Genomic DNA, 17,222 nt, shown 5'->3' on the forward strand with positions numbered 1-17,222 from the left:
ATGCTTAAATTATCCAAAAGTACAAAGTTTGGTTTAAAAAGTCATAAAATACAGATGGTACATAATCTGCAATATCCCAAATTAAGGCTGATAAATTTAATAATACAGTTTAAATATTAGCATCCAAATATTCAGGTACATCACTCATGAAAAGTTATACTAAAAGTAGCTTGTGGAAAGCAAATATAGTAATGAGTGTAGATTGTCGCTCAGTAATTGAGAATATAGGATAGGTTGTCCCTCAGTAAATACAATCCACCAGAGAAGTACTTCAGTTACTTTCCTGACTTCACTTCTCAATGGCACTTTAGCTCATTTCTCCTGGAATATTGCATTCAGGTCTTGACCCCTTGGGACCAGTAAGACATTGTCAGACTGTAGGGAGTTCAGAGAAGGGCAATAAAAATGATCAGGCATCTGGAGGAAGGGATTGACTTAGGAGGATAGATCCAAAGAACTAAATATTTATCATTTGATCAAACAATGTCTTGTGGGGTGGGGACTTGAGAATCATATATAAATATTTGAAGGCTAAAGAACAAGGAGACAGAAGAATTATTTAGGGTTGTTCCAATGGGGTCTAAGTAGGAAGAACGGGATGAACCTGAATAAAGGAAAATTTAGCCTGAAAATCAGAACAAAGGGCTCCATTAGATGCTCAGATACCACAATAATGAGCACAGTATAAATACCTAGAGAGACACCAGACTGCAGAATAGTCTCCCTAGGGAAGTTTTATCTTTGTTTCTCTGCTTCTGCTAGAATTACTTGGATGAGCGCAAGTTGAGACTCTGGGATTTCTTTAGAAACATGGACAAAAACGGAAGTATGAAGATCCCTGTGGCAGAATTCCGGAAAGCCATGATGCAGGTGTGCTTCAGAAACAGTGTCCTCTAATTTTCTCAGGGAAGGGTATTGTTATGAGGAAGCTCACACTGCAGAAGCCCCCAGATGGTGCTGGTTTAGTCCTGCTGAGAGGAAGCTCACACCACTAGGCTAACTCCACATGTGCCATGAGAAACACCCCTGAATGAGGCCCAAAGGAAATGCCACGAGACCTAATATCTGATGTGGATGGCAAAATAGCCATGGATCCATTCTGGACAGGGCCGGCTCCAGGCACCAGCTTACCAAGCAGGTGCTTGGGGCGGCCACTTCGGAGAGGGGTGGCATGTCCAGCTGTTCGGCGGCAATTCGGCGGACGGTCCCTCACTCCTGCTCAGAGCGAAGGACCTCCTGCCGAATTGCCGCCGCAGATCGCGATCGCAGCTTTTTGTTTGTTTGTTTGGCTGCTTGGGGCAGCCAAAACCCTGGAGCTGGCCCTGATTCTGGAATAACATTAACCATGTAAAATCCCAGTATTCCAACTCCCACCTATCCTGGTTCCTCCAGGGTACTTAAAAGAAACATAGATGATGAAAGGAGACTAATTGTGTGGAATATGTCTATTGGATTTTATGGAGGATCTCTGCTCAGTTCTATGGGAAAAAGCCAAGCCACTCCAGTCCCTGCCAACACATCTTGAGGAAAAATTCCCTCCTTGGCTCTAACTATGGTGCCTGTGAGAAAGCGTCCACTAGGGTGACCAGACAGCAAATGTAAAAAATCGGGACAGGGTGGGGGGTAATAAGAGCCTATATAAGAAAAAGATCCAAAATCGGGACTGTCCCTATAAAATCGGGACATCTGGTCACCCTAGCGTCCACAGTTCAATGTTTAATCCTATTTACACCTGACAAACAAGGGGTGCAAAAAACAACTGCATTTTTTCTTGAATCTTCGGTAAGTGGATTCTGCCACCTGGTGAAATTCTTCCCTCCCTTTCTAATTGCTCCAGGCTATTCACCTAGTTATTAAATAGTGAACGCTTCCCATGCTGGTAAAAAGAGTTCTGTGTGCAAAGAAGCCAGGCTTTTCTGGCACCACTTGTATTTCAGCCACTGGGAGCCACAAAAGGGGAGATAATCACAAGTCTCCTTTCTCCCTTCTCCAACCAGCAATCAAGAATTCCACTAGATCGAGCCCAGATTGGAGAACTGGTGCACAAATTGGACCGACACCGGACAGGAATGGTGGATTACAGGTGAGTGAAGCATCTCCTGCACTTGCTTTCTCTCTCATTTTCTTCTTTTCTTTATTTGTCTCAGTTCTGATTGACACTGAATGAACCTATACTAGTTCGCTCTGGAGGGGAGGACACAGCTGGGGCACATGGCGTTGGTCATTCAGGGATCCATCTCACATGATACAGACTGCATTTTTGAGTAGCCTAGAGGTGAGATTACCAGCTATATGCATAGCAACCCTTTTGATCCAGGTCAGAAGTTCTATATTTTTCTGCACTCTTCTCATATAACACAAAATCCCTCATGTTTCCCAAACCTGCTGTGAAATGGCATGAATCTCACAGCGGAATGGCATTTTCACGGCTGCACATGTTGTTGTGTGACAGTTATGGACTCTCCAGGTATCTTTTCAGCATCACCCTCCCCTCTGAAATCCAGGAGAAGATTCCAGAAAGGCAGCAAATCTCTGCTTTCAGACCCTCTATTCCATCCTGAGACCTCCATTTCTTTGCTTCCTTCTATGATCCTTCTTCTTAGGGGTCCCGGTCTTCCGCACAAACCTACTTTCAAACCTCAGTGCCTTCCATAATTTTGAATAAATATCAGCCTATAGCAGTAGTGTGGAAGTTCTGAGAGTCTAAGTGGTCAGACACTCCAAGGCTGTTAGGAGCTGCAGGCCAAGCCACTTGTCCTGGGAATGGAAATTGCCCCTAGATTTGTAGTCTCAGATGCGACTGATGATCTCAAAGCTCTGATAATTTTGCCTCAATATCCTTACCCTTCAAATACCACCATGGATTTTAAATATTTCATATTATAGCCTACATTTAAGATCTGAAGCACAGGGGCCAGTTTTGCAAATGTTAATCTATTTCTATCCAGCTGGGTCTATTTCATGTGCCATAGTGTTACTGTCACACAGGTAGCCAAGAGATGGGACAGGTCTAACTTTGATGTCCAGGTTGCTCCCACCTCAGACAATTTTTTCATGGCCTTCTCAGTGTCTTTCAGGCATCTAGGAGGAGGGAGGAGGTTCATTAAACTGGTTTTAAATCCTGATTTCTCTTCTTTCACCTTTTAAATCAGTTATTTAAAAGAGAAGCAGCCAGCACAGAAGCCTAAAGAAGAGGAGGAGGAGGAACCTTAGGAGAGAAGCCAGGAGGCAGGTCAGCTGGTGAAAGGTGGAAGGATAAGTGCTGGAAAGAAGCTAAAACAAAGTGACCCATGGCTTGGAAAAATAGAGGAATGTGGGACTTCTGGTAGTCAAGGCTAGTGAATCTAGAAAATAAAGTTTACATTCCCCTACATGTCTGGGACAGGTTTGTGAAGGTTGTAGTATAGTCCCGTTGACCAAGGAGAGAGAAGATAGCTCCATGAGAGGCCAAGTACCAGCACATCTTGCTCCACAATCTGGGAGTGCTGCACTTATTTGCAGAGAGAGAGAAGGAGGAGGGCTGTAATGGGGGAGTCCTGTGGAGTTATATGCTACTATTGCCCCCTTTCTGGAGCAGTGTGGTCGAGGTCTAAATGAAGTCCTGTGCAAACACCACCAGACAGATCTTAGCAGCCTTGATATAGGGACCTTGAAGGCAGGAGGAGAATTAAAGAGGGGAGCAGCCACACTTAATGCTGCCAAAAGGATTAAGAGAAATAAGGGTTTAAACAAATATATCCAGGGGGAGAGAAATACTAGAAAGGCAGGAGTGGGATGAAATCCATGACAGACCTAAAATTGCTGGGATACTGAATTGCTTTTTAAAATCTTTAACAAGAAAAATAAAGAGGTCTGACAATTACTAATAAGTAATGGAGAACTTTTAAATATGATAAACAGGTAATACCTTGGAAAATATGAACAGGTACAAATTAGCAGATCCAGATGAAATGTACTTTAGGATGTTTGGAGAATTGCTAAAAATTGACTGTGCTGCTAACAAACTGTGCTGTACTAGAGGATTGGAAAAAAGCTATGGGGGAATCAATTGTCAAAAAAAGAAAGAAGGATGATCCTGGCAATTACTATCTGGTAAGTCTTAACTTCTACCCCCACCAAAATTCCCATCCAAAAACTCCATTGACTTACAGTTAAGGTTACTCAAGTGTATTTCCTCACAACAATGCAAACTCTTACAAGCAATGAAGCCGGAAACTAAGGCAACAGTCACACTCAACACAAGACCGATCTCCAAGCATTAGATCACTATCATCATAATTCTATTACTTTTCCAGAATTTACCTCTGTGTTCTCAATCTCTCTCTCCTCCAATACATTTTGTCCTTTCTATTACTGGTATCTTTATCCCGAGCAGATGCCTTTGTCTGACCTGAGAGCTTCTCTGCTGCCATCAACTCTCCCCCAGATCCTAGTTTAAATAATCCCCTCAAATCTTGTTATGTGGAGGCAATGGGTTGAATGCTAGGAAGATGAAATATAAGGACACTATCAGATCCCTTGCATCTGAAGAAGTGAGGTTCTTACCCACGAAAGCTTATGCTCCCAATACTTCTGTTAGTCTCAAAGGTGCCACAGGACCCTCTGTTGCTTTTTACAGCCACTATCCAGGGAGGTCACTATTATATAGTGGGCACATAACAAGGAACTAAGAGTTTGGTAAACAGAAAATAAAGACACTCTTGCATTCACCCCAACCATGGTGTCCTGGGCTTCTGTAATTTCTACAACCACCACCATGCCGCCTACTAAACTTTTTAAAGAGAGTTAGATGTAGTGCTTGAAACTACATCAGCCCCTGACAGCCCTTGCTACTGTTTGTAGTTTTACAACATTTTTTCTATTTCCTCTGTTGCTATGTGAAAGATCCACTCAAATGACAAGGCAAACTGACTAACTAAGGATCCAATCCTTCAAGCAGTTACTGCCAGGCCTAGTGCAAGATAGCATGAGTAGAACCACTGAAATCAGCGGACCTGACCCTCTGTTGCCCTACACTTTTATTCATCATCATCATAATCATAGTGCCAGGAAGTCCCAGTCATGAACCAGGACCCCACTGTGTTAGGTGCTGTACAAACACAGAACAAAAAGACAGTCCCTAACCCAAAGAGTTTACAATATATGAAGTAATTTACACCAATACAAACTGAATGCAAAGTTGGGGAGGTGTTGGAATGAGAGCATGGTGATTTACTAGTATGATACACCCACTTCACATTCAGTTTGCACAGGTGTAAATTATTACATAGATACAGGGCAGCAGAGAACCAGACCCTATGGTACTACTCAGCAGTAATCACTAGGCCTGGCAGTAAATGCCTGCAGGCTCAGGCCCTGATTGACTATACAGGGAATCAGTGAAATTGACTGTACCCATAGTGCAGTCAAATGCACAAAATACACAATCTGAAATCACAGAGAAAGTATTTATTTTACTCTTTCATTTCTAGGAATTTTACAGGTCACTTATAAATAAAACTAGTTTAAACCAGAGATCAGCACCATCCTGTTGCGCGACGGACACTTGACAAAATTACCGGACTTAGTGACGGACATTGGCGTGGGGTTATGTCATTCAGTCATTCAAACCGTAAAATAACGGACATAATTTTCCACACTGAAAAAAAACAGTAACCTAGCTAGCTAGCTAATAATAATAATAATAATTAATAATAAATTCATTGAGATTTTTAGCTGAAAGGTGCTGTACAAGTGCAAAGTATTATTATTTAAAATAAGCAATTACTCTTCTCTAGCCTGTGACTTCAAGATCTGTTTCAAGGCATCAAGAGCCTGGATGTGTACAATGTATAATTCGTTACATAAATTATTTTATTACTGGATTAATTGCCTAGTTACTTGGCTTTCTTCCTGCAATGACACAATAGTGATGAATTGTTTGTTAGAAATACATAGACTTCGTGGCAGAGGAAGGGGACAGCTAGAAAAATACAATTGCTAGCTTTTAAGATTTAATATTCTGTGTTCAAAAGATGTTAGCAGTTTATCTAAAATTGCCAATATCAAAAGACTCTGAGTTCAAAGGAAGCTACCCTGTTTAGTACAGTGCAGTCTTCTGAAAGCTTACCTAGAACAGGGTTCTGATTGCAGATGAAGTGGTGAGCTGTATTAGAAAAGAAAAAAGGCTTAATGGAGACATGGTGTGTGGCACCCTAGCCATACAATAATACAAATAATAAATAATAATAATCCGGGAAAACAACCTGCTAATGATTTTACTCATGTTGAATTAAATGGAACTACACAAATGAGTAAAATTACTCATGAGTAAATGTTGGCAAGATTGGGCCCAAAGTTTTTCTAGTGAAAATCTGCATTCCTGAGTTTTGGGTGGGAACCATGAAACCAATGAAAGTTAACATGACTGGTGAAACTTTGGAGCCCAGCATCAGAAATTGCAAACCAATTTCCACTTGGTTTTTAAGGCTGGACAAGGAAAAGAATTTCACTGTTGAATGTTAACCGTTAACCAAAATAAAATTTAATGTGTATAGTCTAAAGTTGCCCTTGAGTTATTGAATCATTATTTACAACTGAGCAGAAATTGGTTTCCATTGAGTTCACTTAGGACCTGATCCAAAGTCCACTAAAATCAGTGGGTAACCTTCCATAAATTTCAAGGGGCTTTGGGTCAGGCTCTAAGTGCTGAAGACAATTCTTAATGCTATAGCACCTGCCAGCAGCAAACTTAGACATACCAGACTCTTTACAGGCGATGTGCTTCCGTTTCCTTATTTTAACAATGCAATGACATTCTAAAGTATTTTCTGGTTTAAAAATCAATTAAAACATTTTTTAAAATGCATATTTAGCATTAATCCCATCCAAACCCCACTATCCAACTGAGATTCCTGAAGAAATGTGTGACTAAATCTGCACAATCCTCATGCTAAACTCACCTCGGGCAGCTCCCCGTTCCTGCTGTTGTTGGTGGAGGTGCGGACAGGCAGCTCTGCAGGCATGTTGCCTCCGTCTGAAGGTGCCGCCTCCCCCACCCAACTCCCGTGGCCACGGTTCCCGGCCAATTGGCTGGGAGCCGCAGAGTTAGTGCTCGGGGACGGGGGACGGAGGCAGTGTGCAGAGCCACCTGGCTACACCTCCACCAGCAACAGCAGGTACAGGGAGCCGCTTGTGGGGAGCCGCCCGAGGTGAGCGCCCCCCACGGACCTCAAAATTTTTACCATGGACACTTGTGTCCATGTATGGACACGTTGCCGACCCCTGGTTAAAACTGTTTCAGAAGAAGGTGTGGTTTTTATTTCTATTTTTTAAAATGATGATGTTTCTTCTAAAAAGGAAACTATATGGTGATTTGCAGGAAATATTTCCTAAGGGTGAGATTTCAGATTATGGCGTAGTCTCCTTGCCAAGAGAAGGCCCAGGTCCATCACTTGGGTTATTTAGAACTAGGTCTGAATTAAGCTCTAGAATAGAATAGTCTTCAGGGAAGAATCTGGCTCTGCCCGCACTAGGATAGACTAGATGGGACATGATAGATCATTTACATATCTAACTTTTCTGAGCAAAGATGTTCCTCAGGACTACGATGGGGCAATATTTGTGGGCCACCTGAACTACAGGAAGTGGGAAGGGGGTTTACCACAATCTCTGCTTGTTTCTTGCATTTGTGGCCCTCCCCTGCCCACCGGGGGGATGGAGTCTTTAGGACAGTTTTACGAGCTTTCATTTTCTTATGGCTTCTCTGCATTAAATTAAATTTTGAGCTCCACATTACAAGTTTATCCAATGTACGAAAACTTCCACATAAAATTGTCTGGGTACAAAATGTGTCTAGTAGGAGCAGGTTGAAATCACCGCCCATGCTCTGATATCATTACACTGCTTATCCAAAGCGACTTTCACTTACAGTTAGCTACCTGCTACAGAGACTATCCATACTAGAGCTGTGTGGATAACTGATTTGTCAGTCTGGTGAGTAAACCAGAAAAAAAAAATCATTTTGTAGTGACCCAAAACATTTTTTTGCAAACAAAATAATTTTTTAAAAGTTCAGTTTGACCCCCAAACAAAAGGTTTTATTTTCAAGCTTTTTTTAACTTTTAACAATTTTTTAATAAAATTCTAAACAAAACATTGTTTCAAATCAAAAAGTAAAAACATTTTTGGACTTTTGGGGGATTATTTTTTAACTGAAACAAGTCAGCCAGTTCAATACAAATTCACAAAATGTTTTGGTCAATCAGAGTCAGCCTTTGGTGAAAAAAGGTTTCATCTGAAAAATGTCACCCAGCTCCAGTCCAGACAGAATCCCACAGCTCTTGCCTGTGCCTCCACACTGCACTGCACAGAGAGCATAGGCTGCAGTACACTGACCCTCTCAGATGTCTGGGGGCAGTAGCCTCTGCAAGATCTTGACAGTGTATGATTCAAAGGAAGCCAAAGCATGAGAACACGAATCCAAGATAGTGTTTTGGGCTCATCAGTATCTAGAGCAGGGGTAGGCAACCTATGGCACATGTGCCGAAGACGGCACACGAGCTGATTTTCAGTGGCACTCACACTGCCCGGGTCCTGGCCAGCGGTCCGGGGGGCTCTGCCTTTTAATTTAATTTTAAATGAAGCTTCTTAAACATTTTTAAAACCTTATTTACTTTACATACAACAATAGTTTAGTTATATATTATAGAATTATTGAAAGAGACCGTCTAAAAACGTTAAACTGTATTACTGGCACGCAAAACCTTAAATTAGAGTGAATAAATGAAGACTCAGCACACCACTTCTGAAAAGTTGCCGACCCCTGATCTAGAGCCTACTGCCTTTGCCAGAAAAGAGAATGGACCCAGGCAATAGGGAGCAGCAAGTTGCCCTTAACTGTAGGGCTCTGCATCCTGAGGGAACAGGTGGATGTCTGCAACCACAGTAACCTTCTGTTTACTTTCCATTTTCTCTGTCCCCCACTCTTCACTATCTCTTGCTGCATAGGAGCCTGGTGGACACACAGAAGCAGATGGTACAAGACCAGCGGTGGCAGCTAAAGAGGGAAGAGTCACGGCAGAAGAAGGAGAAGCACAAGAGTGAGAGAGTGCTGCAGACTTTCAAGAGTGCCGTGGAAATGGTCACATCACGCAGTTCCCTGGTGATGTGTTCTGGCCAGAAGCCACTGGCACTGCCCAAGTCTGACCCTGCCCACTTCTCAACCACTTCTCTCAGCTCATGGTGCCAACCAGCCATCACCGGGGAATCCACAAGCAGCCAGAACTCTGCTGAGCCAGCATTCAATGAGCAAAAGGGCCCCTCCAACCATCAGCTGTCCCAGAGTGAACCACATTCAGCCTCACGGGACATGTCGACCTCTGACCTGGAAGTGAAATTTTACTCCCAGCCCAACGTCAGCATCTCAGAAGCCCAAACCCACTCCCAGTACAGCATAGCAACCTCCGACCTGGAAACATACTCCAAGGCCCAGTCTAGTGACAATGCCATTTCTTACAGGGTGATGCCACGGGAGACCAGAAGTTCTGCTCACGAGTCCCACTACTTGGCCAGGAACTGCCATGCTGCCTCATCACCACAGAAGCATGGGCACAGTGCTAAGTCATCCAAATGACAAGACTGAGGTGATGGGAAATGACCAGCCCAACAAGGGATCAGGGAAGTGGTGATGGGGGTCTCAGAGGGTGATAGTACATAGGGATGTGAATGGTTTATTTCCTGGTAACAAACCCATCCCCTTTCTTCTATCTCCTTTTCACTGCAGTTCATCTGTGCTGTGCTACAGAAATGCCCTACCTAGCCAAATGCAAGCTACTAAAATTCACACCTCTCACATACACTCAGGTGAGGGGAAATAATACCCAGCACCATAAGGGACAGTGGGACTCCACATTCTAGCTCACAGTCACCTGGAAGCTGACGTGATGACAAAACAAAGGTGAACCTGGTGTTCAGGCAGTCAGATACCACCACAGTGATGAACACAGAGTAAATGGTTTGATGAACAAGTTAGATGGAATAGGTAAGCATGCTTCACTATCTCAAGTGCTGGGTGAGCTGTTGGTACCCTGGGTTTGCTCCCCTAGTTAGGGTGTTGTACCTCACAGTGCCTTGGGTTACAGTGCTCCCTGGGTTAGAGTGCTGGATGGGTAGGAGTGTCCTGGGTGTGCTCCCCTTGAATGCTAGGTGATTTCGGGTACCTCAAGTGGATGTGATTGTTGGTTGGGATGTGAGTGCCCTGCATGTGCTCATTTAGTGGGAATGAGGATGTGCTCTCCTTGCTCCCCGATTAAGGAGAGGGATTCTTCACTCCTACTAGATGTATCAATGAGTAATGGGATGCAGTCAAGAACAAGAAAATTTAAGTTACATAGCAGTACAAACTTCCTAACCGTGAAATGTATTAGTGGTTCTCAACCTTGGGACTGAGACCCAGGCTGGGGCCCAAAGATGCGTTCATTGTGAGGGGAGTCACAAAACTGTGCAAAATTTAAACTGGCATTAGAAAACTGGTCTGTAGCCCTTGCGGTTGCAAAGAACATAAGAACGGCTGTACTGGGTCAGACCAATGGTTCATCTAGCCCGGGATCATGTCTTCTGGCAGTGGCTTGTACCAGATGCTTCAGAGGGAATAAACAGAACAGGGCAATTATTGAATGATCCATCCCCTGTTGTCCAGTCCCAGCTTCTGGCAGTTAGAGGCTTGTTGTTGTTGTTCATCCTTAGAATTCGAAGATGACCATGACATAACTGGTTGGTTTGGTTTCTGTGAACACATGAGTGGCTGATCAGGCCAATTTGAGCTTTGAACTGCCTGTGACAAATTAAACAATAGATGCTGCTATGGGTTGCTTGATTAAGAACAGACATGCTGCTGTTGTGAGATTTATGCTGCTGGTGCTTCTGCTCTGCCTCAGCAGTTCTCCTCTGCTCATAGACTGTAGCTCCAGTATGGATGAGGCTTTGCCAGGTAGCACCATCATGAGCGAGATCTTCCCAAAACTCTGGATCAGTGTTGAACCGCCCCAAGGATAACTTGAGGGAGTCCTTGAAACATTTCTTTTGGCCTCCCTGAGAGCACTTTCCCTCCTTTAGCTCACCATAAAAGATCTTCTTTGGCAGTTGCTCATCTGACATTCTGGTGACATGGCCTGCCCATCTCATCTGTGATTTCATCAACAGAGTATGGATGCTTGGAATGTCTGCCCATATGAGAACCTCAGTATCTGGGACCTTGTCTTGCCATCTTATCCTCATCAGTTTCCTCAGACAGCCCACGTGAAAGTGATTCAGCTTCATAGCATCGTGGCTGTACACCATACAGGTTTCTCATGCATACATCAAAGTTGGCAATACAATGTCTTTGTAGACCTTCAGATTTGTTTGTTGACTAATGCCTCTATGCTCTCACACATGTGTACGTAGTCTGCCAAAGGCCACACTTGCTTTGGCAATTTTGGCATTGGTTTCATCATCGATGTGAACTGCACATGAGAGTGTACTGCTGAGGCAGATGAACTTGTCCACTGCCTGGAGGGTTTGGCCATTCACTGTGATAGCAGACTGTACATAAGGCTTTCCTGGTGCAGGCTGGTACATCACTTCTGTCTTGATGTTGATTATGAGACCAAAGTTGTCACAAGCTGAAGAGAAATGGTCCATACTCTGCTGCATGTCAGACTCAGATTTGGCATTCAGGGAACAGTCATCAGCAAACAGAAGATCACAAAGAGTGACTTCCTGTACCTTCGTCTTCACCTGTAGTCTCCTCAAATTGAAGAGCTTGCCTTCAGTCTGGTATCTGATGCCAATTCTAGTGTCACAGTCACAAAAAGCATCCATAAGCATGGCAGAGAACATCATATTGAAGAGAGTTGGGGCCAACACACAGCCCCGCTTGACTCCATTGGTGACTGGGAATGGTTCAGATGAGTCACCGTCATCCACAATGTGAGCGAGAATGCCACCATGGAATTGCCGAACCATTGTGATGAATTTCTCTGGCAACCGAATTTTACCATGATCTTCCAAAGGCCCTCCTGACTGACTGTATCAAATGCTTTTGTCAGGTCAATGAAAGTCATGTACAGGTTGGAGTTCTGTTCCTGGCATTTCTCCTGAAGATGACAAGCTGCAAACCCCATTTCTATAATCCCGAGTCCTTTTCTGAAGCCACGCTGACTCTCAGGCAGGAGCCTTTGTTCAATGTGTTGCATAAGGTGAGTCAGCAGAATTCTGTCAAGAATTTTGCTGGCTACTGACAACAGGGAGATGCCCCAATAGTTGTTGTAGGATTGTCTGTTGCCTTTCCACTTGTACAAGTGGACAATGGATGCATCCTTGTACTCCTGGGATATAGTTCCTTGAGTCCACATTGATTGGAAAAATTCAATCAGTTTCAGAGCCATGTGTGAGCCTCTGGCCTTGTAGACTTCAGCTGGTATAACATTTGCTCCAGGTGCTTTGCCATTTGACAGCAGGTCAATCACTTTCACAGTTTCAATCAGCATTGGGGGATCAGCAAGAGATGTGTTGATATCGATCTTTGGCAGTCGATCATTTGCCTTCTCACTAATAGATGACTGTTGATTGAGGATGTGGTTAAAGTGTTCTGCCCACCTTTGCAGTATCTTTTCTTTATCAGTGAGCAGTGTGGTGCCATCAGCACTCAGTATTGGAGATGTTCCTGATGACCGTGGCCCGTAGATTGTCCTCAGAGCATCATAGAAGTTCTTCATGTCATTCCTGTCTGGGTAGGACTGAATTTCATCTGCCTTGTTGCTTAGCCATGAGTTTTCCATTTTTCTAAGTTTGCATTGGACAGGCCTTTTGATGTTGTTGAAGGCTGGCTTCTTAGATGTTGAAGTGCTGTCTTCTACACAGGCTTTATGGAACTGATGTTTCTCTTTCAATAGTTCCCCTATGTCAGTATCGTTTTCATCAAATTAATCTTGATGTTTACGTGTGATGGAACAGAGAGTATTGGATGAAGCTGAGTATACAGAGTCTCTAAAAGATGCCCAATTTTCCTTAACGTTATTAGAGTTTGCATCAGTTGTTACAAGTTGGTTGTGCAGTTCTTCAGGAAAAGCTTGTTTCACATTCTCCTGTTTCAGTTTGCAGTAGTCCTTTCTCCCTCCCAGCCCCCCCTCCCCCGTGTGTGTACATATGTATTTATATATACACATAAACACATAATGGGCCCAATTGTCCTCTTACTTAAACCTGTTTTACTCCTCTGTAAATGCACTGAATTTAATGGAGTTTCTCCTGATTTACATCAGTGTAGATGAGAGGAGAATCAGGCCCAATGTACATAAAATGTGGGTACGCAACAAATAAAAGCATAGAAGGACTAGATGTGATTTCCGTGTTCAAAATGCACCAGTCTGAGTACTCTCTTAACACATGTACAAATGAGTCTATTTTTCCTTTTACCCAATGAAATTTCAACCATTAGTATTAGAATTTACAAAGAAGGAAAGTTAAACAAGTTGGGCCTCAGAGCTCCCTGGCTTCCAAAGACTTAAGTGAGTGTCCTGGGGCTGCAGCATTTGCAGGATCAAGACCTTTTTAGAAAAATTTCACTAGAGGCCTAATAAGAGCACCCAGAATAGTAGGCACAAATGAGACCAGTGAAGAAGGAGAATCGTGATGACGGAACAAGACAAATGAGGCACTGGCTTGATTGCAGTACATGATGCTTACATGAAATATCGGGAAAAATGATTATCATGATTTTATTACTGAATCTGTTCTGAGATTTGGCTTGTATGGTCATTATGTTTTGATAAATAACAAGTAGTATCTGAATGTTATTTTTATTTTCTTGCAAGTGCAAAAATTTTAACAGATTTACAAAAATTAAAAAACAAACAATTTGAAAATAAAGACCTAATGTTTTCCATACAAATGAATACCTAAATCCTGCTTTCTGCAAGGACTCTATGTTGTTTAGGACCAGAGTGAGAGGCTTTGAGCAATGAGGTAGTTAAAGGGGAAGCATTTACAATTGGCATGTATGTGCCTAAAGTGAAGCTTATTGATTTGTAGAGAAAATCCCTGACTTCAGTCTATGTCTGTCTATCCTTCTTTAGGGATTGTCTACATACAAAAGTTGTGTTGTTTTAACTATAGCTGTATAGTTAAAGCAGTAGAACACCCCCACCCCATCTCCTGGAAAGGGAAATAAGCTCTATGGGTATGAGGCACCTTTATACCTTCATACCAGTATAACTGTATCCACATCAGGGATGTCCTGGCATAGCTATTTTGATAAAAAATAATCCCATCCCTGTCTGAAACAGTTAGACCAGTTCAAAATCTGTCCGTCAATCAGGCCTGAAACTGTGAGCGTTCTGGGGCAGGAATCATCTATTCTTGTATGGATGGAAAGCAAGTAGGACATCATGGGTGCTACATTAAACTAATAATAATAATAGCCAGAATGGAAGACCTAAACTTCAGCCCCCTGCCTCCTGATGCCTTGAGACACACAGACTTGTTACTGGAACTGAGCAATCCTGTTTTGCAGGAATTTTTACGACATACAGACAGTTTCCTGTCTTGGCCACTAGGTGTCATGTCAGTATCAAAAGTCTGAAGACACCATGAGCTGTCTCATGCCTGGCCACCCATTGGCATCACACAGGTCCTAGTTTTGACTCATTCCACAAATGTAGAATCTTAGAAATGTAGGGCTAGAAGGGACCACAAAAGGTCATCTAGTCCAGGCCCCTCTGCTAAGAGGGACCAAGTATATCTAGACCATCCCTGATAGGTGTTTGTCTAACCTTTCTTAAAAACCTCCAATGATGGGGATTCCGCAGCCTCCCTTGGAAGCCTGTTCCAGTGCTTAACTATTCTTATAGTTAGAAAGCTTTTCATATCTAACTTAAATCTCCCTTGCTACAGATTAAGCCCATCACTTCTTGTTTGACCTTCAGTGGACATGGAGAACAATTCATCACCATCCTCTTTATAATAGCTCTTATCATATTTGAAGACAGTTATCAGGACCCCACTTAATCTTCTTTTCTCAAGATTAAACATGCCCAGTTTTTTTAAACCCATATATCAGGTTTTCTAAACCTTTACCATTTTTGTTGCTCTTTTATGAACCTTCTCCAATTTGTTCACACCTTTCCTAAAGTGTGGAGCCCAGACTTGGACCCAGTAGTCCAGCTAAGGCCTTACCAGTGCCAAGTAGAGCAGGATAATTACCTTCCGTGTCTAACATATGAAACTCTTGTTAACACACCTTAGAATTAGGTTAGACTTTTTTATAACTGCCTTATATTGTTGCCTCTTATTCAATTTGTGATTCACTATAACCCCCAGATCCTTTTCTGCAGTACTACTGCCTCACCAGTTATTTCCCCATTTTGTAGTTGTGCATTTGATTTGTAGTATTTTCTGCTTGTCTTTATTGAGTTTCATATAGTTGATTTTAGACCAATTCTCCAATTTGTCAAGGTTGTTTTGAATTCCAATCTTGTCCTCCAAAGTATTTGCAATCCTACCCAGCTTGGTGTCATCCACAGATTTTTATCAGCATACTCTCCAAAGCGTTATTCAAGACATTAATGAAAATATTGAACAGTACTAGACCCAGGACAGACCTGTGAGACCTCCCTAGATTCAGCCTTCCAGCTTGACAGTGAACCATTGATATCAACTCTTTGAGTACAGTCTTTCAACCGGTTGTGCACCCACCTTACAGTAAATTCATTCAGACCACATTTCCCTAGTTTGCTTATGAGAATATCATGTGAGACTGTGTCAAAAGCCTTACCAAAATCCAGATATATCATGTCTACAGCTTTCCCTCTATCCACTAGACCAGTAACCCTGTCAAAGAAGGAAATTAGGTTGGTTGGCATGATTTGTTCATGACAAATCCATGCTGGGTGTTCTTTATAATCCTATTATCCTTGAGGTGCTTACAAACTGATTGTTTAATCATTTGTTCCAGTGTCTTTCCAGAAACTGAAATTAGGCTGACTGGTCTATAATTCCCTGGGTCCTCTTTGTTCCCCCTTTTAAAGATAGGTACAATGTTTGCTCTTCTCCAGTCCTCTGGGACCTCAGCTGTCCTCCATGAGTTCTAATGGTTCCAAGATTGCTTCAGCTAGTTCTTTACGTACCCTAGGATGAATTTCATATGTCCCTGCCAACTTGAATATATCTAACTTATTTTCTTTCCCTATTTTGACTTGTGTTCTCCCTTGTTGTTAGCATTTTATTAAGTATCTGGTCACAATCAACCTTTTTATGAAGACTGAAGCAAAACAGACATTCAACACCTCAGCATTCTTGATATCATCCATTATTAGTTCTCCTTCCCCGCTAAGTAGAGGACCTACATTTTCCTTCATCTTTCTCTTGATCCTAATGTATTTATAGAACCTTTTTTATTGCCTTCTATGTCCCTTGCTAAACATAACTGATTTTGTGCCTTAGCCATTCTGATTTTGTCCATACATGTGCATGTAGTCTTTTGTACTCATCCTTAGCAATCTTTCCATGTTTTCACTTTTTTATAGGATTTCTCTTTGATTTCCAGTTCATTAAAGAGTTCCCAATGGAACCATATTGGCCTCTGACTGTTTTTCCTTCATATCAGGATAGCTTGCTGTTGCGCCTTTAATATTGTCTCTCTGAAAAACTGCCAGCTCTCCTGAACTCCTTTTTCCCTTTGATTTTGTTTCCATGGGACCTTACCTACCAGTTCTCTGAGTTTGTTAAAGTCTGCTTTTTGAAGTTCATTGTCCTTATTCTGCTGCTTTCACTCCTTCCTCTCCTTAGAATCATGAAATCCATCATTTCGTGCTCACTTTCACAAAAATTGCCTTCCACCTTCAGATTGGCTATCAATTCCTCCTTGTTGGTCAGAATCAAGTCTAAAATGGCTCCTCCCTCCCTCCCTCCCGTTATTTCCTCCATCTTCTGAACCAAAGTTGTCTCCAATACATTCCAAGAATTTATTGGACATTTTGTGTTTTGATGTATTACTATTCCAACAGATGTTTGAGTAGTTAAAGTCCCCCATTACTACCAGATCTTGTGTTTTGTATATTTGTATTATTTGTTCTAGAAATGCCTCATCCATCTCCTCCTCCTGATTTGGTGGTCTGTAGTAGACCCCGACCATGACATCACCCCTGTTTTTCTCCCCTTTTATCTTCACCCAGAGACTTTCAGTTGGTCTGCCTCCCACGTCC

The 17,222-nt window shown here is 42.5% G+C and overlaps 2 protein-coding genes across 2 annotated transcripts in view; one reads left to right on the forward strand and one right to left on the reverse strand.

Moving 5' to 3' along the window:
* Positions 1-16,846, forward strand: part of LRRC74A (leucine rich repeat containing 74A) — a 37,708-nt gene extending 20,862 nt beyond the window's left edge. Inside the window, exons 11-13 of the mRNA XM_008164907.4 lie at positions 763-870; positions 1,998-2,083; positions 8,989-16,846. Coding sequence (XP_008163129.2) covers positions 763-870; positions 1,998-2,083; positions 8,989-9,613 — 819 coding nt within the window. The 3' untranslated portion in view covers positions 9,614-16,846. The remainder of the gene's footprint in view (positions 1-762; positions 871-1,997; positions 2,084-8,988) is intronic.
* Positions 1-17,222, reverse strand: part of ANGEL1 (angel homolog 1) — a 137,304-nt gene that overhangs the window by 100,838 nt on the left and 19,244 nt on the right. Inside the window, exon 2 of the mRNA XM_065595574.1 lies at positions 6,110-6,145. Coding sequence (XP_065451646.1) covers positions 6,110-6,145 — 36 coding nt within the window. The remainder of the gene's footprint in view (positions 1-6,109; positions 6,146-17,222) is intronic.

The sequence above is a fragment of the Chrysemys picta genome, chromosome 4 (assembly GCF_011386835.1).
Source record: "Chrysemys picta bellii isolate R12L10 chromosome 4, ASM1138683v2, whole genome shotgun sequence".
In the NCBI taxonomy this organism is placed as follows: domain Eukaryota; kingdom Metazoa; phylum Chordata; order Testudines; family Emydidae; genus Chrysemys; species Chrysemys picta.